The sequence below is a fragment of the Miniopterus schreibersii genome, assembly GCF_964146895.1.
Source record: "Miniopterus schreibersii genome assembly, chromosome: 1".
In the NCBI taxonomy this organism is placed as follows: domain Eukaryota; kingdom Metazoa; phylum Chordata; class Mammalia; order Chiroptera; family Miniopteridae; genus Miniopterus; species Miniopterus schreibersii.
Genome location: NC_138101.1, coordinates 182,637,472 through 182,662,324, shown reverse-complemented (window position 1 = coordinate 182,662,324; position 24,853 = coordinate 182,637,472). Strand labels below are relative to the sequence as shown.

At 48.3% G+C, this 24,853-nt stretch overlaps 1 protein-coding gene across 3 annotated transcripts in view; it reads right to left on the bottom strand.

The window, feature by feature from the left end:
- JDP2 (Jun dimerization protein 2) overlaps positions 1-17,226 on the bottom strand; it is a 38,833-nt gene extending 21,607 nt beyond the window's left edge. Inside the window, exons 1-2 of one of the 3 annotated variants that reach the window (XM_081145122.1) lie at positions 17,120-17,226; positions 8,147-8,370 (exon numbers count right to left, since the gene is read on the bottom strand). In XM_081145122.1, the coding sequence (XP_081001248.1) occupies positions 8,147-8,347 (201 nt within the window). In that variant the 5' untranslated portion in view covers positions 8,348-8,370; positions 17,120-17,226. Of the gene's footprint in view, positions 1-8,146; positions 8,371-16,361; positions 16,594-16,716; positions 16,962-17,119 lie in introns of those variants that run through there. The other 2 variants (XM_081145120.1, XM_081145121.1) reach the window with 2 other exon arrangements.
- Positions 17,227-24,853: the final 7,627 nt, after the last annotated feature.

Sequence of the window (24,853 nt, the reverse complement as noted above, 5' to 3'; positions counted from 1 at the left end):
TGGGTTTATGTTTAGCCTTTTGAGGAGCTGCCAGACCATTTCCCAAAGTGGTTGCACAGTTCTACACTCCTGCCAGCAGTTTCTGAGGATTACCACTTCTCCCCATCCTCACCAACACTTGTGGTTATCTGTCTTTTTTTATTATAGCCATCCTTGTGGGTGTGAAGTGGTATCTCCTTGTGGTTTTGATTTGTATTTCTTTGATGGCTAATGTTGAGCATCTCTTTGGGTGTTTATTAGACATTCACGTATCTTCTTTGGAGAAATGTGCATTCAAATACTTTGCCCATCTTTAAATTGGATTATTTGTCTTTCTATTATTGAGTTGTAATAGTTCTCTACATATTCTAGATATAAGTTCTTATCAAATCTATAATTTTCAAAAATGTTCTCTCATTCTGTGGACTTTTTACTTTGTGTCCTTTATTTTTTTATTTTGATTTTTTAAATTGATTTTAGAGATGAAGTGGGGGAAGGAGAGAGAAATATCACTGTGAGAGAGAAACATATCCCACATGTGCCCAGATCAGGATTCAAACCTGCTACCTTCCGGTGTATGGGAAGACGCTCCATCCAACGGAGCCACACTGGCCAGGGCTACTTCGTGTCCTTTAAAGCACAGAGTTTTTAATTATGATGATGTCCAATTTATCTATTTTTTATTTTGTTGCTTGTGTTTTTGGTGTCATATCTAATCCAAGGTCACAAAGATTTATTGCTGTTTTCTTCTAAGAGTTTTGCAGTTTTAGCTTTTACATTAGGTCTTTGATCCATTTGGGGTTAATTTGTGTGTGTTGTCAGATAGGGGTCTATCTCTCCTTCCCAGTTTTATAACGGAGAAAACTGAAGCTCAAACATCTTGTAACCTCTCCAGAGCTAAACTGTTCCAATGCAGCAGTCCTGCACTGCTGCATTGCTTCCAAAGAGCCAAGGTTGGTTATTGGTGGTGGTTGTGAGAGGAAATGGGGAAGGGCTATGGAGGCAAACCCTGGAGGAGCTTGTCACCCAGAACATGCACATGCACTATTCCTAGTAAAGGGAACCCAGCCACAGACCAGAGCACAGTCAATGAGTCCCAGGGTAGGGCAGGATGTGAGCAGCCTCAAGGGGTCGCTAAACCCAGAGGAGGCCCCTGACCTCACTCCCAGCACCTCTGCAGCCTGCCCGAATCTGCCCACGTGTCCTCCCTAATCACTAAGCTCGATCCTCAGGCCAAGTTGTCCTGTGTCTTTTGGGCACAGAAGAGGGGAAAGAGACTTGGCTGACTCCAGAGCTGTTCAGCCAGAGGAGGTCACCTGTGAGAGGACTCAGTTTCCCAACTCTAAGTCCATGCTGACAGTGAATCTGGAGATGCCAAAGTAAGATGACCAGCATTGACAGGAAAGGCCAATTTGCAGGGCTGTTAAAAAATTGATGGGTCATGGAAATCCAGCAGTGACCTTAGCACCATGGGAAACAAGATAAGGGGTCACACAAGGCAGCTTAGGGAAAACCAGAGGGTTGAAGGGCCTTCTCATTTACAGTTTGTGATGGAAACGACAACTCGGGCTGTATCTAAACTGCATAAACAACCAGAAACAGGAAAGTCTGCTCGCTTTCCTGAAACCCAGGTCACAGGTACAACACACTGGAAAGGCCAATGCTGTCAGAATTTGTAGTGTCATTCACTGCAAACGGACTCAGTCTTAATTAAGTAATTTACACACACGCGCTGTAGTCAAGGTCATCTTTACACACAGTACCTCACTTAATCTTCACCATGAAACTCTATGAGATTTCGTTTCCTCCTGTTATAGATGGAAAAACAGATGCTTAGTAAGACCAGCTGACTTTTCCAAGGTCACACAAGGAGTGAGCAAAAGGAGCCAGACTTTGAACCCAGAAGCTGCAACCAAGCCCAGAGCTCTTCACAGGCCCCCAAATCAGCCCCTCTGGTTAGGAAACCAGAATGGTGTCCTGCTCCCATGACACCTGGGCCCCTGCAAACACTCAGGGCACTCACCACCTCCAAGGACAAAACGCCCTCAGGGAAATGAAAGCCCAAGTAACCGTTTTGAATAAATTATAAAACTAATTTGCGTAACTGACACGTCTGAAAAGTCAATCATGATTATAATCAGATCTTAAACTTTTGTGCATCTCAGTGAGTGCCGGGCATTATGCGAAGCCCTTTACCTGCATGAGTTCATTTGATCGTGACAAGCACACTGAGAGAGGTAGGTACTAATATTATTCCCATCTTAAGACAGATAATCTAAGAAGGCTGCAGGGACTCCCTGAACTTTTCAGAGGTATTCGATTTCTGCTAAGAACATGCATGTCCAGCCATATCCCCACCATCACCTCTCCAAGGTGACCCGTGTTAGGATGACAGCAGGTACGCCCAACCTCTGATGTTAAATAAGAGCTTCAGAGGCCCCGTAAATGCTCTGGGCATGGTATCAAATCAGACTCAATACCACAGAGGGCAATGTTAACCAGTCATAGCTGCTCTGAGCTATCACTCACTCTCCCTCAAATTCAGCTATCAAAGAGGGAAGAAAAGCTAACAGCTTTTTTAAATGTGCTAACAAAGTGACAGAATTAAAGTGGAAATTCAGGATTTCAAAGACGAGTCAGGAGATTCTGTTCCAAGAAAGGGACAGATTGGATCTCTCTGCCAAACAAGTATGAGACAGAAAAAGCGTCTGAGTCAGGGGGAAGAAGGCCAATGCTACTCCAAAGAGCCACAAATTAAAAACCAATCATGCAAGGCTTGCTAAAAAATGTCAGTGGGCTGCCTTTGTGTTTTAAATCACTAAAAACACAAGCATTCTTACACCAACATTTACCCAGCACATCAGCTGCCTGGGGGCAATTTTTTATGCTCAGGCTAAACATGGTGAACATTTGGTCTTTTTTGTGGAACAAACCACCTGTGGCTGAGAGTGAGCCCACCTTCCAAGGCCACCCTAGAGTCCACAGATTCAAATTCACATTTCATTCAAAGGGGGAAACTTTCTAAATGTCCTTCAGGGTTCCTGGAGGAGTTGGAAAATAACCAGATCAAAATCCATAAACAGATAAGTCTCAGCCTCATGCTCTGAAGATGGCGAGGACCTGGATCCAGTCCCCGCGGGGAATAGGTGCTAGAAAAGCCGTCCATGGTGGAATGCCCACACAGACTCCTCAAGGAGAAGCCCTCGGAATGCTCCCTGACATGGATTAGAAGAGCCTGAGGAGACAGGTAATAAACAAGGTCATCCCTGAGCCTACTACACATACAGATTCCCTGGGCTCTGCCTCAGACATTCTGAGTCCATGGGCCCGGGCGGGGTCTGGAAATCTGTATTTATAAGAAGTTTCCCAAGCTGTTTTGATGGATCGGCCAAGTGTGGGAATGGTTGGCCTGATTTTCATTGTATTCTTCTTTCCTGCCTGAAGTCACTGAAGTTCAGAAACAGAAAAACAAACAGACAATGCTTGGAGGTAAGAATGGAAAGATACAGAAATCATGGTAGAGAAAGTTTAGGTAACTTACAAAGTTGACATGGGTGATTAATGTTGAAAACAACAAGCATATACCAAACATACAATCTATGCAAGGCACTGTGCACAGGTCGGTGGAAGTAAAAAGAAATGTAACATCCAGTCCCTGTTCTTGGGACCTAAATACAGGACACAAACTCGAAAGCAGGCTGGTGACACGGTGTGAAGTAGGCTGTGTATAAGGCAACAGGGAGTAGTGGGGCCTGTGGTAAACTAAAGGTTGCATGCTAATACAGTGAGCATCTGCTACTCAGCTGTAGCTTTCATTACATATAAGGGTGTGGGCCTAGAGTGGCCAGATATTCTGGTTTTTAAAAAGAAGCCAGAAAGTTCACATTTCCTGGCTTTTAAATATAGCAACTCCATTCAATTTGAAAAAAAAAAAAAAAACGAAAAAAGGAAGAAAAAAAAACACTTTGAGGGCCAGACAAGATTCATCTGTAGGCTGACTCCTGCCCATGGAATGACAGTTTGCAGCCTCTTTCCTAAAAGGTCATCTAGTCCAACTTCCCTTGAACTTGAGTCCCCTGTAGAGCCGTGCAGGGACATAGAGGGTGAGGGGTCCCTAAAGGTGGTTAAGTAAGTGCCTGGTTTATATGTGTGTGTGTAAGCATGGAGCTTCTGACCTTCCTCCCCCCGCCCCCAGACACACTGAAAATTCATTCCAGGCCCAGAGGCAGAGTGTGGCCCCTGCAGCCACAGCAGCCCACTCACTCATAGATGACCCAGGAAGGACCAAAATCCTCAGGCCAATAGGGGCTGGTTGAGGAATCCAGCTGGAATAGGCTACAGAATAAAAAATGTAGGAAGAAAAGCTCGAGAGAAAGCCAGAGAGCAAAGGTGTCTTCAGAAGGACTATTGGAAAGGAAAGAAGGCAAGAAAGAAGCATGGGCTCTAAAAAGCCCATAACCCATGACATCCCCAGGTCCTAGCCAGCCATCAAAATCAGCAGTCTGGCCACTCACCATCCACTTGGTCTGCTTAATATTTCTTCACAATACTGACTACTACCTGACCTTTTATATTGCATATTAATTTGCTTATTTTTATTTCTGGATGCCTCCACTGCAATATACAATTCCAAGAGAAAGAGTGGGGGGAGCTTGTCTATTTTGTTAATGGTTCAGTTCCCAGTATCTGGCACATAGTAGGTGCTTAGCAAATATCTGTTGGACAACTGAACTGCAGGCAAGCAGTTGGCACCAAAACAGTTTAGCATTATGTGTCAACCACATAATAACAACATCAACACAAAGCACCTATCATTTAACTTAATTCCTCCAGTTTTCTTTTACCAGATTGCTTCACATATTTGCACATGGCCTAAAAGACCACAGGCCTGTGCAAGGTGGACAGTCCAAGAGCCTGCTCGGACAGGGCTGCCTGCACAGCAGCTCAGCCCACTCTCTCCAGGCCTGGGAGACCATGCGGCCACAGAACTGTAAGCTCAGTGCTAATCGGGCCATGTCATCAAAATGATCCAATGTTCTGGGGCCGAGTTCATTCCACCCCGTCCCCTTCCTCAGCGTGATAGAGAGGCAGCCACAGCATAAGGTTGAATAAAGCTTTGGCTCTAACGTTAGCGTCCCAGCTGCATGACCTTGGTCCTCTCCAAGCCTTGTTAACCTCATCCATCATGTGGGCATAACAATAACAATAGTAACAATAATTATTCCCAAGGGTTCTTGTGCAAGTTCAATGAGATATTTCACAAAGTGTGTCCAGTATGGTGCCTGGTGCTTGGCTCAGTACAACTGAGACATGGCAATTTCAGCAGCAGCCTTGTCATCACCCCAGGCTCCAACTCTGCCACCTTCCAGTGCTGTGAGCCTGAGTGACTTGACCTCCTCCTTCCTGGACTGAGGATTCCTCTTCCCTAACATGGGAAAAACCCAGTCGCCAGGATCAGGTAAGGAATAAACGAGATCAGGCATGTTAAACACTTAGCACAGGGCCTGGTACATATTCAATGCTTAACAAGTGTGACCTAGGGTCTTTTATAACTCAAGGAACTTTACTGATCTAAAATGCCGGTGTGAAAATCCACCAAGGGCAGTTTGCCATATGCAAATAAATCTTTGGGACATAAGGTTCTGCAACGACAAGTTTCTCTCCCTACCTGCTTTATTTTTCAGTTGCTCTAAGAATGAGCCCCCCAACTAAACCACCCACCCACCTACAGTCTGACCTAGGAAGCATCTGGAGGTCAGTTCCCAGGGCAGGGCTGACCTTAGTTCATGCCAGCACAGTCTCCTTCGCCCCCATGATGCTACAGCCTGATGGGAGGGAGAGGACATGCAAATACGCCCCAGCAACGGCTGGTTATCTTCACAGCCCGGATGGCATGTTTGTGGGTGCCTGTGAAGACAGCATGTCACTGTCAGGTACAGGGCATATGCTGCTGATTTGGGGGAGGCTGTGAAATGTAAAAATACACAACCCAAATAAAGGCCTCCCCCCCCACCCCCAAAAGAAGGCTCCTCCAGCACCTTTTGCGGAGGGGAGAGGTGGTAACTCCACCTGCCAGGCAAATCTTTGGTGGACCAGCTCTTGACTAAGGCTTTTCACCAACGCTGAAGCCTCAGCAGCCAATGACACTGCTCAGGTTCTGGTTTTAACGGGCAATTATACTGTGGAAGAGCCAAGAAACATTTGCTTTCAAGATATGGGCTTTGAAATAGCAAAGGACCAAAGGCAAGGGCCCTCCAAAAAGAAAACAGAATTCTAAACAAGCCAGGAAGTGCTATCAACAGCACATTGATCTACAAAATCAATTCATAAGACTGTAATTACCATCAAGTCTCATCTTGAAATCAACAGTCTTTAGTGGCCATCTACAATGCACCTAATCCAGGTGTCTCAAGTACAAATGTCTACAGTAAGGACCAAGCAGTTAAGGTACATGAAGGTAACTGGTGGTAACAAAAGCAAAACCAACAATGTAAGAAAAATCAGTAATAACAGGGATGTGTGGGGGCCTGTGGCAAATTGGAAAGAGGAAAGAAATGAAGGGGGTCTCTGCATTCTGTGTAGCGGTTGCCATGCCAGAACAGGGCACGGTGTGACCAGATCTTCCAATTTTTAAATCAAAGATTAAAATCCAACTTTTTAAGTGAAGTGTTGGTTCAAGTTTCTTTTAAAACACTGTGCAGGCCAAGCAAAACACATCTGAGAGCCAGATCCAGGATGCGAATGGCCAGTTTGCCACCCCGGGCCAGGCCCCCAGCAGCCCTTTGCAGTTTTTACGGTATTCCTGGGGAAAGCGAGGGCAAGCAGTAGCTGCATAATTTACCCAACTCTTCCCTGCCAGCGCAGACACCCTTCTCCACTCAAGAGCCCTTCTCTTCAGAATGTCCAGCCCTCCGAGCTCTGTCCTAAAGCACGAGCCCCCATCCGGGGGCACCTCTGCCTATGAATGCGCCTTTCCATCAGAGCTGCTAAGCACCTGATACTCAGCTGCTTCCCACGTCTTATCCCCCACATCTGCCCCAGCTACCTCTCCACCTCCCGCCACTGGCTCCTCCCTTCCAGGTGGGCAGCTATTCTGTCAGGCCTCTGAAGAAATGGCCCTCCTGGGGACCTCAGGCCTTTGAGCAAATTGCAAGCCCTGGGAAAGTGGGCTGGGGGCGTTCCCAGCACTAATGCTCACCAGTGCGGGAGACTTCTGCTTCTCACCAGTCCCCAGGGAAAAGCTGCTCTTCTATAAGTGAGGCTCATAAGAGCTGCAGCTGCAAGGGACTGAGGAGGGAGTGCTCCATGTGTGGGTCCCCTGCAAACATCTAAGGCAGACGATTATGGGTGGCTGAGGCCAAGCCCAGCTCTGGCAGCTCCTTCCTCCAAGTTCCCACATTCATCTGCAGCCTGGGGCCAAGGGTGTTAGAGTAATGACATGACCAATGATCGTTTTTAAAGATAACCCAATATTGTTATTCCTTTGTACACTTTCAAAGCATGTGCACAGTTCCATTATTTCCCCTGGTCCTCCCAACACACCAGAGAGATTGCCAATATATTATTATCGCTATTATTTTTTTAAAAGATATTACATTTTTTTTATTATTACTTTTTTTAATCCTCACCCGAGGACATGCTTAGAGAGAGGAAGAGGGGGAGAGAGAGAGAGAGAGAGAGAGAGAGAGAAACATTGATCAGTTGCTTTCTGTACACTCCCCAACTAGGAATCAAACCTGCAACCCAGGTATGTGCCCTGACTGGGAATCGAACCAGCAACCTTTCAGTGCATAGGACAACACTCAACCAACTGAGCCACTCTGGCTCAGCCCAATATAGTATTATTCATTATTGTTATTAATCACTCTTCCCTTGACCCTTAAAGAACCAGAGCCAGGTTCAGCATCCTGTCCTAGCCCAAATTTTAACATGTCCATGAATTCCCTAGGGGAACTTATTAAAATGCAGACTCTATTTCAGAAAGTCTGGGGTGAAGCCTGAGATTCGGCATTTTTAACAAGCCACCAGGTGACACGGATGCTACTGGTCCTCAGGCCCCACACTGAACAGCAATGCCGAGGTCACACATGGGTGTAGGGCTAGCCCTGGGACTCTAGCCCAGGCATCCTGCCCTTGGATACTGCCTGGGAGAACAAGGCTCACTCACCTCACTTTTCACCGGTTGAGGCCTCTTGCCCAGTTTCACCTCCAGGAAGTGCAAGGGGGCGATCATGGCCCCAATATTGCGGATGTCGGCGTATTTCAGCTCCTCTGCAGTCAGGGCCGAGCTGGGGAGTCCAGTCAGGGGGCCGAGCCCTGGCAGAGAGCCTGCAGTCACAGAAGGGTCCGGGATCTGCCCAGGCATCATAGCAGGAGGAGTGGCAGTCCAGCCTGAAGTAGGTGGGAGAAGAGCAGGACACATGCTATCAGCCAGAAGATGTGCCATGAGGGGCTTAAGCCCCCATGTCTTGCCAGGACCTCATCCTTTCTTTCACTAGTGTCCACCAACCCCTTCCTTTCCCAGTGGCTCTTTCTGCCCTTAAACCCATTTGTTATAGAGGAAAACTTAGTCCATTAATTCATATCAAGGTTATCCTAGGCACTTAAGGTAATGCTCAATCCAACCATCAGTTCATTGACTCAGCATTTGCTGTGTGCTTGGCACTGCATAATCCTCCCATTAGCCCCACAAGACTGGGTCAGTGCCCACGACACAGAGGAAGAAGCCGAGGCTTAGAAAGATAACTCACCCAGGACTGTACACAGTTAAAACTGGAAGAGCTGGGATTTAAACCTCAACATACCGCGTCCCAAGAGAATGGATTATAACTGTGGAATCTCAAGCACCTCTGCACCTGTTTAAGAGGAAGCTATTTTTGGTCTGGCACAGTGCCTCCCCTCAAATCACACATCCCGTTCCGCATACTTGTTAAGAAACCCTGAATATGAAATGAAGCAAATCGACGTTAAAGGTGAGCATGTGTGAGTGTGTGCCTCTGGTATCTGTGAGGAGGAGACTGAGGCAAAGGAGATGGAATTAATTAGCGTGTTTTCCTAGTGGAGCCCAGTACCAGAAAAATACTCCAGGGTCTCCTGCTTCTCAAAGCAAAACATACTCTGGCTGTGTTAGACCCAGAAGGTTTGCAAGGGAAAACAGATTCAGGCATAAAAGACAGAAATTAAACAGGTCAACACCAAGAGAATTCTTATTTCTTCCCTCTCTTTACTGGGAGAAGGTCATGGGTAAGAAATTTTAACTTCAAGGCACAGACGGCAGTGCAGAAAGCTTGTCTTCCCTTACAGGGCTCCCATCCATCCATCCATCCATCCATCCATCCATCCATCCATCCATTGGTTTACCACCTACTATGAGTGAGGAGGCACATCTGTTCTCCCTCTCCTTAGTACTCAGTGTCCCCCAGGCCATCTCAGTAAAAGATCTGAAACTCATTCACATTAAGTTATAGTCTTAGAGCTGGAGGAGGGCCTGTGCCTATCTAGCCACATCCTCATTTTGCACATGAGGAGGGTGAAGCTCAGAAAGGTTGAATGACTTGCCCAAGGTCACACAGCTAGAACAGGAAAGAATCAGAGCCAGACTCCTGGTCCCTGGATTTTAGAAATGAAGCTTTCTCATCCTGCCCTTTTTGTTTCCCCTCCTGGGTTCCAAGAGATGTTCACGAAGAAGGGATGAACTTCTAATAGCAGGCACTCGGACACTAGCCCACAGGAGGACCATTCTTTTGCACAGGGGACCCTCCACCTCGCCTCACATTGAGATCCAGGTTTAGGAAGTTCCCTGAATAACCCCATGCAGTTTGGGTGGGAGCCCAGACATAGAAATGGCCCCTGAGACTGCTCACCCGAGGTTGGCCAATATGCTATAACCACCCCTAAACCTGAGCAGGACTTGAGTTCAGGATCAGGGAGAGAGCTGCTCTCCACCCTCTGGAGCTGGGCCTGCAATGCAGAGGTGTACAGGGTGCCGCAGAAGGAGGCCGCTGGAGGCCATTGTGGGTGAGCTGCACGTCCCCCCAGGCCCCCTCCAGGGAAAACAATAAAAGGCCAGTGTAAGAACTCATTCCTATGTGGCAAAAGCATGCCTGGACTCATCCATACGGACACTCAGCAGGCAGAGGGGGTAATTTTAGGCCACCTGAGCCAAACTGACAAAGGAATCTCGCATTTCTTCTCAGAAAAGGAGAAAACCTTATAAAATCCCCTCTTCTAGACCTGAACTGATGCTCCAAGAAGCCAATGACCCCAAAAAGGATGCTTAATTGAGCTAGTCAAAACGGAGAGGAACTGGGAGGCTGGAAAACGCTCTGTGCCTGGTGCTTCAGCTGAACACAAACCCCTAACAGGAGCCAGGGGAGCCACACCCCAGGTATGGAGCAAAGCAAAAATACAGAGCAAAATCCCCTCCTTGGCCAGAAGCCCAGAACCTCCCTGAACTGGAAGGACCTATTCCTGCATGGCAAAATGTGCCACGTGGCCACTTAGCAAGTGAAGGGGTGATTTCGGGGGAGAAGCAGCAGTCACGGCTGGTTTTGCCCCACGTGACCCCAGTGCATAGCATCACTTCTGGCATAAAAACAGCAATCAACAAACACTTATTGAATTATAAATGAATGAATGAATGCATGAACAAATGATACATTCATGGCAGGGCAAAATTCAGTGAGTGGGGTAAGGATCTCTCTCTGGAGGTTTAGATGCTCACCATCCACCTCCAGATTATTTGTTCCCACAGTAGACCCCAAGAAAAATACTCCAGAGGCTTCTGTGCTTCCCCGCCTAAGCCATCTCTGAGAGATGGAAGCCAGACCTCACTCTGTTCCGGGAATGATAGGCTCTGCTTACAGCTTCTGTTTATTTTCATACAGATGGTATAAATGAGACACTAACAAATGATCCCAAAATATCTGCTACTGTGAACCCCCCCCCCTCAAGAGGGGTAACCACCCTCTGGGAGCAGCAGCCTCATAAATTCTTGCCATTCCTGCTTCCCTGTGAACCCAACCCAATGACAAGCCTCACTAAGGGGATCAGGCTCCAGACTTTCCTTTGCAGAAGCAAAAAAAATCCCCCCTTTCTTTCCTTCCCCCACAAGGGCGCCCCTAACTGCTCAGATACAAACCACAAAGTCCTTAACACATGCCATTCCTAGGAGACAACCACAACAGCTGACATTCACCAGCGAGAAGTCATCCTGATGAGCTCTAGGGGCGGGGGCAGGCGATAGAGGAGGTAAATCGGCTGCCTTTCATAATTGGATCCTCATTAACTGGGAAGAGCTAGCTGACAATCCAAGGCTGAAAGGCAACTTTGGTGATATGAAAAATAAAACAATTTGATGTAATTTAGAGATCTATAAAAAGGGGAGGGGGCAGTGGCAGGGAACCAACAACAGCCAGGAGGAATTTACCCACTTCAAGGAAGACACAGGAAAGATGACAAGAGGTGAAATCATCTCCCAAACTGCTTGTTCCATACGGAAACAATTTAGTTGGAAAAGGAGAGTGAGGCACTAAAAGCTTTAGGGGAAGAACCCAGAGTTTCTTCCCCTTCAGGGCCCAGGAGGTCGGAAAGGAAGATAAACGCCCTCCACGTCTCCATTAGCAACTGGGATGCATAAATAAAGAGCAGGCGCTATACACTGGCAGAAAACCCAAATTGGCAAATGAAGCTTGTGCCTCAAAAGACAGGCCTAGAATCCAAAAAGACTTTGGCAATTTGGGACACTGACCAGGAATATCCTGGAAACTAGCCAATGAAGAAAAACCGGGGAATACACCGATCATGATGGGACTGACAAGCAAGGCATGAGTAAGACAGAAAACCTGCAGGAGGTCACAGTGGATCCTACGCTGCTGTTGAGCCCAAGATTTTAAGTGATTCAATGCAGGTCCTTAAAAGCCAGCTTGAGAGAAACAGGGGCCAGGTGGGTCCATGAGGAAAGAGCCTAAAGGTCCAATATCAGTATCTCTCTATTCTGACTTGCTCAGGGACTTGCAGGCACACAGATTGGGGTGTTGCCTTGTACAAGCAAAAGAAAAGCCAGAAAATATTTCAAGTCCAGAAAATGGACCCTATTGGGAGATATTAACATGAAACATCATTTTAGCGGAAAGAAAAAAAAAAGGTACAGGTAACTACTTGAGTCTTACCCTCTTATTTTCTTTTCTTGTTTCACTGTATGTAAATCTGTAAGATATCATAATTCTGTGTATCTGGAGTATCTACAAATAACAGTCTTGCTTAGATGGGTCAAACTTGTAAAGGGGTATTTTTATTAGAAAGTGCCCAACAACTGGCATCTTCATCTAGAATGGCGAAGACAAATTAAAAAAAAAACCAAAAACGACAGGTTCAGAGAAAGTTAGGATCTGCATCAATGAACTTTCTGTCCATAGAAACAAAAGTTTAAGGGAGACTTTAAAATCCCTGGGCCTCTTTGAGAAGGTTAGCTCCCCTCCAGGCAAACAGCTGGCCTAGGCTGGCATCGGGAGCCAGGAATGGGCACACAAGCGAGTGCAGGTGGCCTAAGGCTGCAAGGTTCGAAATAGTGGAGGTGAGCGAGGACAGGCCCGGTAGCAAGGGAGTTAGTTCACAGGATCGGGCCCCAGGAGCACTAGTGCAGTTGGAAGTCAAGAGCAGGTAGCTGACACCTGGGCATCACCAACAGCAGGTGGGAGGTCTTGGGAGCCCGAGCCTGGGAAGCTTCCCAGGAGGAGGAGGTGCGTGCGTTAGGGGAGGGGAGGAAGTACAGAAAGGTGCCAGGCCAGTAGTGACTCTCACGAATCTTGGAGAATTAAACAGCAAACCTGTTCTTGGAGATAAGAAATTATCTGGGATGATCTCTCTCCTGGAATCTGAAATTACGTAGCTGCAAAAAGACAAGGAGATCCAGAAGGCAAGGAGGAAAAGGGTGGAGAAAGCGCCATGATTGAGAACAGGGACAAGCACAAAAGCCCCTCTCCAGGTGGCTGTGCCAGCTCCACAGGTAGGAGAGTGAGGCGGGGTATGGGTGGGAGCTTTGGAGCCAGGTCGTCTGAATGTGAAAACTAGCTCTGCTGCCTCTTACGAGCTGTGTGACCTTGGGCAGGTTCCCTACCCTCTCTGGGCCTCACTTTCTTCAGCTGTAAAGTGGGAATAATGATGTTATTTGCCCTGTACGGCTGCAGAGAGGATTAAGTTAGAGAAAACTTGGAAAGTACCTGGAACAGCGCCTGCCCCAGTGAGTATGAAGTCAGTGTAGCCACAAGGACCTTCCTTCCTGGAGGACACTACCGCTGGATGACCCCTCAAGGTCACTTCTGTACGGTTCCCACCTAACACTGATCTCCTTTTCGTACACCCATGAAGAAGATTGCCCCAGAGGATTCTCTGCTCACCCATTTTCCAGTTCTAAACTCTAAGGGGACAGGACCATCCTGTATACAGTCAGTTACTGCAGAATAGAAACAAAGGGGGCCAGGTCTGGGCTGTATACAAAGGTGCGGAAACGAGACCCGGCACTTGCCCTTTGCTCCCGTTTCTCCTAAGGTCTCCTCCATCCTACGTTCCAGAACACAGCTGCATAGATCACTGGCACCACCAACTGTCTGGGTTTCCACCCCTGCCTCCAGAAGCAGAGGGCTAGCATCTCTTGTGTCCTTCTACCTACTCTCTCCTTGCACTGCTTAGGAGAGGTCAATCCTCAGATCTTCATAAGAAGAAAAAGAGGGGTGGCAGCGGTCCAGAGAAGCCACTGCTACGGCACATTGGCATGCATGATCCCTGCGTAGGCATCCCGGCCATAGAAGAAACTGGAACCTCTCCCCAAGAAAGGTTCTTCCCAGGAGACCAGAGAAATCCTTTCAACAAGGCTCTGTCTGTAGGCACCGTCTCTCCTGCCTGATGTAGGTGCTCAATAAATACACATTAAGTCACCTCTGCCAGGAATCCTTAATCTAGAAGCAAGATGAAGCTGGGAAAGAACTGCCACCCAACAACCCTGCCCTCTTCCCTCTTCACCCCATCTCTGTTCCTTGGCGTCAGGAGGACACAGCATGATACATTACACAGTCACACACACAGAGTGTGTGATAAATCCTTTGACCCTTTTTAAAAAATGCCATTGGCCTGCTAAAACTTTGGAAATGAAGCTCCACAACTGGAATCCCATGAGCTGCAGTAAGAAAACAGACTTAAAAAAATCCCTAGAACGGTGGGCTCTGGCCGGGCCTCCCACAGCCAGCAAGGAGTGTAAAGAAACACAGGCTGAAATTCCAGCCCTGGGTCGCTAAGGCATTTGTCTCTGCTGAGCTTCGAGAGGCCAAACCACACACACGCACAAGAGTGCACACACACATACACACACAGGCACACGGAGCTTGGCAGCCCGTAAGTTCCAGAGCTGGTAACACAAGCCATGGAACCGACTGCCAAGACAAGCAACAGAAAGAGCCAGGCCCAGTTTCATTGGCCACCATACGCTGCATATGGCCCGGGACGCAGCCAAAACAGTGTTCTCACCCTCCTCAAAGGCATAGGAGACCCTCTGTTTTCAAACACACCTCCACAGAGCCTTAATTAAAGGAAAATGGAAAAATAATGTGTCTGCTGCTCTCCCCCTGCCTATATAGGTATGCACACACACATATTCATACACACTCCCTCTATTCTTCTCTTCCTCTCATTTCAGTTTCAAACATAATTCATTCGCATGGAAAAAAGCAAACTGCATCCTGCAGCAGAAAAGCAGAAAAGAATGCTGCTTGCCCTCAGCCCTGGCTCTGATTGCTCAAGTTGAGCTGGGGCTGAATGAATACAGAGCAGGCCAACCTAGAGTCTGCACTGGCCCCTCTCTTCCAGAGCAGAGCTGAAAACAGAAACACTGGTGAGAGAGACAGCCCATTGCAACACCAGCAGCCCCACGACAAACAAGGCCTGGAGAGCCTAGCCCTTCTCATCCTGCCAAGGGTTCTGCAGGTTGGAAAAGATGCCCACACAGCCTGCAAACAGGTGGGGGAGACAGGCTGATGGCTGCAAAAGCTAGGCAGTGAGTGGGTGAGGAGATCCCGGTCCAAATCCTTCCCTAGGGGACACCATTACCACTTATCAACACATCTCCTTAGAGGTGGCTGCAAACAACCTAGGAGAAAAGTCAGAGGCCTCCACACCCATGCCTTCCAGCAGCCTTTCAAATCTCACAGCACCCTGCTCTTCAGGAAGATTCTGGAGCTGCCTGCTGCTCTGAACCAAAGCCAAAGTAGAAGGGGAACAGAAGAGTCTTTGAGAAATCCCTCCTCCCTGTTTTAAACAAGGCAAAACCTTAACCAGCCAGAGGCACGAGAATAGACCTTGCTTCTCTCCCCTGGTCCTCAGGTTAATCTGAGCCATGCTCACACCTGATACCTGGTTAAACTCTCCCCTAGAAACCTGCAAAGGAAGATCAGGCAGCCATCCAAGCTGCAGCCAGATTTGCTGGAAAGATGAAAGCAATGGGAGGTGTTTTTAAAAACCTTCAGGGATGGAGGTCGGGGGGGAGATGATATTTGAACATAATACATAACAAGGCCTTACAGGACAAGCAGGCACCCCATCATGGTTCAGAGCTTCAGTTTCTGATGCTCCTCAAACTAAGACCCTAGGGGAGTTCACCAAGATTTAAACCTGGCTACACACACCCGCAGTCTGCAAGCCCCTTTTTGAGAGACAGGCCTGGGCTCATCTGCAATGAGCACATGTAGTCAGGACGCAGCCTGAAGCCCCCAAGCCAGTGGGGAGGGTGGCACACTGGGCCAGGGTCAGGCAACCTTGCAAGTGGAGCTGACCCAAAGGGTCAGTTAATTTCCCTTCCACCAGCCTCTCCATTCCCAGCCGCATGTATGGCCCATCCATCACTGCAGAAAAGCCAAGGCCTCCCCATCTTCCCGGCCCCTCCCAGGGTCTGGGGTCCAGGCCTTAGGCCCAATCACTCAGCCTCCTTTGAGGGGAGGAGCATAGTAAGAGAGCCTTCTAAACTGGGCTGGTCAGGAGAGGAGGGGCAGGTTACCTACAGGAGCCGGCTTGCCTCCTTATGTAACCTAGCTTGGGGAGCCCGGAGAACCCAAAGGGGACCTGGGCCGCCCCCTGGGCCCCCTCCCATCCCAGAACCCCGGGGCAATGGCCCTGAGAGAAGTCCTCTTCATTGGCTGGAGAGCCCCAGGCCTTCTCACTACTCTCTTCCAGGTCCCGAGGGAGCTACGCTTCCTCCCTGCGAGGGGGTGGGGGCGGCGCGACTTGCCAGCAGGTCGCTGTCATCCCCCCACCAGTACCCCGCACCTCACTGGCCTTTCACCCTCCGTCTGCACCCCCACGGCCCGTGTCCCCCGGGCAGTTTTCTGCTCACTCACCCGCCTTCCCCGCCGTCCGAGGAGAGCACCTCTCTGCAAACGCGAGGGGAGAAGAGCGCGGGAGGGAGACGGAGGGACAGCCCCGGCTGCCCCGGGAGCGGACGGAGCCTCCCGTCCCAGGGCGGGAACCAAAGGGAAGCCACGGGCTTCCAGGCGCTTCGCAGGACTGGCCTGGGCTGCAGCGCCCCCCGCCGGGGCAGCTCCGGGGCCCGGGGCTGCGGGAGCCTCCCCGCGGGGCGGCGGATTCCGGGGCTCGGCGCGCTCCGCCCGCGCGGGGGCGGTCGTCCCAGGTGCCCGCTGCCGGCGCGCCCCACCCCGCCCGGCCCGGGCGCCCCCAAAGCGCGCACGCACCCACCGTGCAGAAGCCGCGGGCGGAGGCGGCGTCCCCAGGGCCGGGGCCCGGCTGCAGGCGCCGTGCCCACTCAGCGCCGCTGCCGCCCGGCCGCCGAGCTCCGCCCGGTGCCCAGGCCCGTCCCGGCCCGGGAGCCGCCGCGGCGCCAGCCCCGCCGCTGCTGCAGCGTCCGCCGCCGCCAGCGCCCCCCGTCGCGGCCGCCGAGCGTCCCTCCCGCAGGCTGTGGCGGGCGGCGGGACGGGTTGCATCAGCCCCGGCTATATAGCGGCCCCTGGGCGACGGGGAGGGGTCGGGAATGCGGAACCCGCCGAGCTGCCAGCTCCAGACGTCAGAGGGGGACGGAGAGGAAGGGAAGGAGGGGACAGGGGAGGAGGGGGTGTGGATCCGGCGCTTCACACCCACTGACCTTCACCTCCCCCGCCGCCTTTCGCGCCCTCCTCCCGCCGCTCCTCGCGCTCCTCTGCCCGCAGGGGCGGCTGCGGCCCCGCAGCGCCGGCCGGGGCTCCATCGCGCTGCCCGGCGCTCCCACCCCGCGGCTCAGGAGCGCGCGAGAAAGCAGGACGCGGCGAGCGGTTATGTAAGAGCATCCCCCCCGCGCACCGCCCGGCGGCCACCGAGACGGGAGAGGAATGAGGAGGCGGCGGCAGGACGGGTCGGGAGCCCCTGGAAGCGCACGCAGCCTGTGCTGAACCATAGTCCTCAGCCCTTAGTGCTTTTTCCCAGACCGAGAGAGGGCTGCAGCACATTTTCATCCTCGGACACTGCACGACTGAGGAAGTGATCTCGCAAGCCGGTTTTATTTTCCCATGGAGAAGGGTGAGCAGAGGATTAAGGCATATGGGTGCCTCTGCTCCCACCCACTAGCCCACTGGCCACCTTAGGTGCCTTAAGCCCTGAGCCAGTTCAGTGCAGGAGGCCTGCCATCTCTGGGGCTGCAGCCTGAGCCCTCTGCTTTCTCTTTCTTGGTGGCTAGCGCTGTTTCACCCCTGGGCTTTTTGTCCCACTCCATCAGGCCTCTCCTTTCCTCTCCTGGGCAGAGCACACCCAGCCCTCCACCCACCACAAATGGCCTTTGCTGTTACAACTTCCATTGCCAACTCCACTCCCACCTTTTACCCCCCAGAATGGTAGCCGGTTAAGGGAGACTCCAGAGGAAATGTGTGTTCCATGGTGCCCTCCAGTCTATAAAGGCCAGGGACCTGAGGCACACACGTGGCACCTGAGACCTTGGCACCATGGTTGGCATCTCCTACTTTCAGACCCTCTGGGGGCTCAGCCAACTCCCTACCTTTCTGCAGAAGCCAGATAGGGGTGACAGTGTTTATATTCAGTGACTGTCAGCCTCCTTGTCGGTGATGTCAGGTCATCACCCAAAGAAGAAAGGAAGTGAAAGAAAAACTTCATGCCTTCTTGGAGTGCAGATGTTCAGAGTGAAAGAAACAACAAGACTTGAGGCAGATGGGAGCAAATAAGCAAAACCAAATGAACATGTCTCTGCAATGCAAGTATGGTGAGGTTTTATTTTCCTTTCTCCACAGTGCAGTGAAATCCTTCTGGAGGGAAAGTCAAATCACATCCTGATGACCATTTTCACCTTCACAGTCAGATCTCTCTCTTAAAACATTGAAGTTAGTAAGTAAAAAGAAAGTAAGGTCCTGAAAGAACCTACGATGAAAAATGAATAGTAATTTGATCGTTTTGTGGGAGAATAATGACTCTCAGCATCAGAAAGGCCAACTACACCTTTACTGCAGCACAAAGATCCAAGCTGGGTACTACGAAACTACTTTATGATGTTTCCCCCATGAGACTGGACATTTATATGGAAGAAAACACTGAATGAGGACAGTGTTACTTTATGCATCTTTGTCTAGGATTTTGAAAAACTAAACTGATCTACATGTGGGGACTAATAATTAGTGCATGTGGTTAGAGCAAGTCCTCTCCAGGGCTTGCTTTGCATGTAGCTGGGCCTTTAGCAGTTCTCCTAGGCCTTTGCTTCCCCCACAAATTAAATATGCTATAGGGGTGGCACCAAGGGGTAACTTGAGGATCTCTAGCCCCGTCCACTTCCCTGTTATATCCATCAGGTCTCCTCCATTATTTGATGTGGATGGTTTTCAATTTTATATAGAATACTACATGACCACAATTTCAGGACCTCCCTTCTACCACACTGCCCCACCAGGCCCCTCTACGTAGTTACTGCCTCTGGAAGTGGCTGGAGGGAGAGGCCATCAATGGGGCCATTTATGTAGACGTTGGCCTGCTTCTCCCTGCTTTGCTTGATGGACCTCATCTACCACTGGCTCTTAAGGATGGATAAGTGACCCAGCCTCAGGCAGTTTGAATTTAGGTTTCCTATCACTTGCAACTAGGAAAGTCCTGATTAATACACCTAGCTCTGGCCAATGGGCTGATCAGAGATTGCCAAGTATCCCAAGTTAGTCCAATAAGACTAGAAATTTTGTGGATCTACCAGGAATAGAAGCTGCCAGAAACTAGACCTGAAATTGCCAGAAGCTACCACAGGGAAGGAGTCTACTGAGAATGAAGCTAAGGGAGGGAAAGGCAGATCAAGTTCCGATAGCACTGTCTGAGTTCCTGAATCCTCCCATGCCTGACATTCTCCCTACCTCTGGAGTTTTTAGTTATAAGAATCAGTAAATTACATCTTACCTAAGGCTGCTTGAATTTAGGTTTCCTATTACTTGCAACTAGAGTAGGCCTGGTTAATACACTGGATTTTGCATCTCTGACTTATTTAGACAATTACTTCTTAAAGCTTTATAGACATTGATGAATCCCAAATTCTTTGCAAACAGGAAAATATGCACCGCCAAGACAAAATAATCAATTCCCCAGAGGTGTTCCTCCACTGTCAAAAGAGGAAATGACAGTTCTGACTAATCAACTAGTCTTTATACTAATTTATTGAAATTCTATTATGTGCCTGTGAGGTACACAAAGTTTAAGACATGATTTCTCACCTGTCCCCACCTCCCACCTAGTTAGGAAGAGACCTGAACAAATGAACAGCAAAACTAGAAGTAACTAAGGGCTAATACGTGACAGAGACCATAAAAACTGCAGGAGTTTAGACAGGATTGCTGCACAGAAAAAAATCATATTCATTAATTGATCCATTCTCAGCTCAAACTGTACAGACTCAAAACTGCAAACTAGTAGTTGGCAGGCTGAATTTGGTTTTGTTGGTTCAACCTTAAATTCTTTTTTCTTTTCTTTTTTAACACATCAAAGATTTTACACAAAAATCTAAGTTTCTAACTTCTCTTGAGAACAGGCAACATGCCATAGTCAAGATAGGATAGATTATGCTGACATTGCAAATATCCTTAAAACTCAGTGGCTTAACACGAGAAAGGTTTATTTCTCACCCACACAAGATAGCTGTGGATAGGTGATTGTCCAGGACAGCTGCCCTACAGGTGGTGGCTCAGTATTGTACCTCCATATCAACAAGTGTAGGGAAACAGAGAGCAGTAGAGAGGGCCAGGCACCAGCAGTTAAATGTTTCCTCCTGGAGTGACATATGTCATTTTAGCTTACATTTCATTGGCCAAAGCAAGTCACATGGCCATTCTTAATTTCAAAGAGGCAAAGACAGTCCTCTGGTATACACAGAGGAGAAGGAAACCATATATTAGTGAACACTCACTGTCTGCCACAGCACGCACTACCTAATGGCAACACTGGGCTGCAGCCCACTAGAAGCTGCTCCCTTGAGATGGGAATTAACCCCCAGTTTGGCACATTCACCGCCCGGCCTGCCAGGTCATTTACATGGCCTGCCTAGCCCCTAGGGGCATTTGATTTTGCAGCTTCTGACACAGGAAAAAACAATCTCATTATCAGTCTTTCAGGTGTCCCTAGTGACCCATGGAGTTATCACAAATTTTGAAAAAAACATGTGTTTTGATTTGCTAATTTACAAATAATACCATAGAGAATTCTTAGGTGAAGGACAGGATGGTACCATAAAATCAAACAAGACGTTGGAACTAGCTGTTATATTTTCTGCAAATTACATAGACATGTCTACAGTGGTTTTTTGCCCTTTGTTCTTTCCTTGCTCAATCAAGCACCTACCAGGGGAGACCAGGAGAAACGAGCCTCTTGAAAAAAATCAAAGTCAGGAAACATGGGAAGAGAAGTTGCATGGTAGTGATTTGGGAATGGGTGGGGTGGGGGGCTCTGATTTAAAGTTAAATATATATATATTTGAGAAGAAAATATAATATTTGTTGAGAATGGGACAGCTTCTCTTCCAATAACCACCAATGAGAATTTTATAAAACAATAGGGAACATGTCTAAAGGTTTAATAATAAATCAGCACCCATAGAAATGCAGCCATCTCTGGGGAAAGCCCATTATCTTTAACCTTCTAACACAGCAAACCTTTGGAAGGTGAAGAGATGGTAAATTCTCTGGTCAAAATGCTGGGCCAGCCGGTTTGGCTCAGTGGTTAGAGCGTCGGCCCATGGGCTGAAGGGTCCTGGGTTTGATCCTGGTCCAGGGCATGTCCCTCGGTTGCAGGCTCGGCCCTGTAGGAGTGCGTGTGGGAGGCAACCAATCAATGTGTCTCTCGCACATCGATGTTTCTCTATCCCTCTTCCTTCCACTCTCTCTGAAAAGCAATGGAAAAAATATCCTCGGGTGAGGATTTCAAAAAAGAAAAAAATGCTGGGCCAGGCAGGGTTAGGGAGATGAGGGGTTTAGGGGGTGTATGTTCTCCTCAGCATTCCTGTCTGTTTTGTTTTGTTTTTAGCATTCCTTTGTTTGCAGAACCACCACTGTCCCTCTCCCCGTGGTCCTGGAGTGGTACCAATCCTGGTGCCCCATAATCCCCAACCAAGTGTGGGGGTGTCACCTGAGCTGGTCAATCACTTCCAAAACGACAGTGATGGTTCAGGAGTGGGAACATGACCCAAACAGGGCCAATCACAGTCTTACTTAAGACTTGATATGCAAATATTAAGGGAGAGAGGAGCAACCTTCCTTTAAAACACCTGTGTAAGAATGCAGTTTGTGGCTGTCCATGGCCATTTTTCCTGACATGTAACATGAACCTGACTGAGAATGTAACTAACACAGAGGAAAAGAGAGCCAAGACAAGTAAAGGGAGAAACGGCCGTGAGATCATCATCTGAGTCTCTGAACCAAACCTGCCATGAGACCATGCTGAACGGGTCTTTAGACTTCACAGTGATGGAGTCAATACATTCTCTTTGTCTTTCTGCTAAGATAGTTTATCTTTTCTGACACTTGCCACCAAAAGAAGGCTAAAGAATACATGAATTAAATGGCCAAAAGTCAATCTTATAAAGGACTGCTGAACTGACACCCTGGAATTTTATCTGCTTACTATTCTTGCCTCATCCATCAAATGCCACTCAACCATCTGAGACGAAATACAGAACTGCACTGAGTTGCCTTCTTGAAGCTCAAGGTTCAGTTAGTCATTTAAATAATTTAGTCAGACAGCCTTGTTTAAACGTTTGCTGTGAGCCAAGCACCATGTGCCATCCTATTTGAGAAGGCAAAGCAAAAAGAAGTTATCACCCTGCCCATAAAGGGTGACAGACAAGAGGCCCAAGAAGATGGATGATATTCATAAAAATGGGGAAATGAGGACTTGAGTGATCCAGGGAAAACCTAATGCATTCTGCTTCCAGCATATTATATGTCAAAATATGTCCCGAAAACACCTGGGGAGAAGATGAAAGATCTATGTTGGGGATATTATTGTGTAAGTCATCCATACATAGGTCCCTGAGGCTGACACCAGGATTGTAGACAGAATCACCAAACTTCTTTAGATCAAAGATTATTTTTAGATATATTAATTTTCAAATAATAAGTAATTAACAAATTTTGAGTTAATGAAAGAGTGGTCTAGAACTCGGTCTTAGGAAATGCTGACAATGAACAAGCTGGAGAAATCAGAGAAGACAAAGAAGTTAGCAGACAGGGTGCCCCCAGAAGATAGAAGAAAGGTAGGCACAGACATAGACTCACAGAACCTCAAATCCCTCTCCCTGAACACGGGAGTGCGCTTTCCCACTGCCATGAAAACCAAATTAGGTTGTCAATGTGATCAAATATAACACAGAGAATTAAGATCTGAGATGAGTCCATTGTATTTATTCAGATCTGGAAGGTACATTGTAACCAAGAGGCCTGAATATATTATTGAAAGAGGGAATTTAATCTCAAAATATAGACATTATGCTACAAAGATGTTCCCACTTAGCACCTCCATGATGCTGCTTCTAGAGGGATTAAAGACCCTTCTCCACTCTTTCCTTTCTTCCTAACCCCTGTCCCTTCACTCCCAGAAGCTGTTACTACGGGATGGTCAGATTCTTAGATAAAATGTTTGGACCTGTTTGCTCATATGTTAAATGGGAACAATAATGGTGCCGCCATTAGAGCGTTGATGTAAGAATTAAATGTGATGCAGGCCCTGGCCGGGTAGCCGGGTAGCTCATTTGGTTAGGGCATCATCCCAGTATGCCAAGGTTGCAGGCTTGATCCCTGGTCAGGGCACATACAAGAATCAACCAGTGAATGCATAAATAAGGAGAAAAACAAATTGATGTTTCTCTCTCTCTTTCGCTCTCTCTCCCTCCCTCTCTAAAATCAATCAATAAATAATTATAAATAAACAAATAAATGTGGTATTTATAAAGTACCATATGAGTACCTGGCACATGCTAAGAGCTCAATAAACGTGGCTATATCCATCATCATCACCATCACCATTACCTTTTAGCCAACTCAAGCCCTACTATTACGAAGCCTTCTTAGATCTGTCAAACCCACAGCGATTTCTCCCTCTTCTAACCCTGAGTAGCACTTCCCTGCCCAACCAACATTCCTTGTATGCTGCTATTTTAAACTGTTCTCTTTGTTCATATATATGTTGTCATTCTGATGTGCTTGAAGTTACTTGAGAGGCACGGACAACATCTTACATTTTTAAAACTCCTATAGCACCTACTACTTACTAAGCTTTTGGTTGGCTCTCAATGGGGACTTAAATAAATGATGGGCAGGGGCCAGGAAATTTCTTTTGCATCTCCAATAATGTCAAAAGCAGCCTGGGCTCTTGGCACTTAGAAAATATTGGCTGAACAGATGCTGAGCAGAATGGAATGACCAGTGGCCCGTGGTGCAGCACACACTTGTAGAATACAAACGTGAGGAAGGGGCTTTATTTCATAGATGAGGAAATTGAGGCCCACGCTGATGACACAGATCTGGCTGAACAAAAGTTATGATGGGATTAATTCTCAGGACTCTTTTAATGCTATGCGTTTTAAAACAACCACCAATAAAAAGTTATTTCAGCAAATGTTTATTGAAGGGGGAAAAAAAAGTCCCTTAGGTTTTCTGTGGGAGGTGGTGTTTCCTCTTACACTCAACAATTTTGGTGGAGTGGTAGAAAGAGGTGTGGGAAGGAGCCAGGGGGGGCCCTATGACTGGGCTGTTGTGTGGGCCTGGGTGGGTGGGGGAGGGCTGGGATTTTCACTTCTAGGAAAGCTCTTCCAGTTCCAGGCGATCTGGGCCAGGTTTTGACACCTGCTTTTGTAAGCACTCTGCCTTAAGTTGGCTCCAGAGTGCCTTCCAGACAGCTCCACTCTCCCAGCTCTGTAGCTGGGCTGGGGGAGTCCCCAGGCCCAGCTCATAGAAAATCACGCCAGGGGCCAAAAGAGTTTCCCACCCTCAGAACCTGCTCTCCTCAGGTAATGAGAATAAAATGTTTACAATTAGAACTCATCTCGGGGCAGCCCAGGGAGAGGCTCTGAGGGAGGCCAGCACCCTGCCCAGGGAGGCCTTGGACAACGGCTTCTTTGGGAGCCACGGCCAGGCTCACAGGCTGCCTTTCAGGTTTTATGCCCACAGTCCCCTCCCCTCGCCTCCCACCAGTGTTTCTCTCTCTCTTAAATACACCTCCCTAATCCCCTCCTTCCTCCTTTCTAAAGCCTGCCCTTCCTTTCAAATACTTCCTCAAATGCCACCTTGTTATTTGTACCCTCCCCTTTGAGAGCCCCCCCCAGAGCTCTGGCTGAGAGCATAGTTTAGACCTCAGGGCCGGACTTTGCCTTATACAT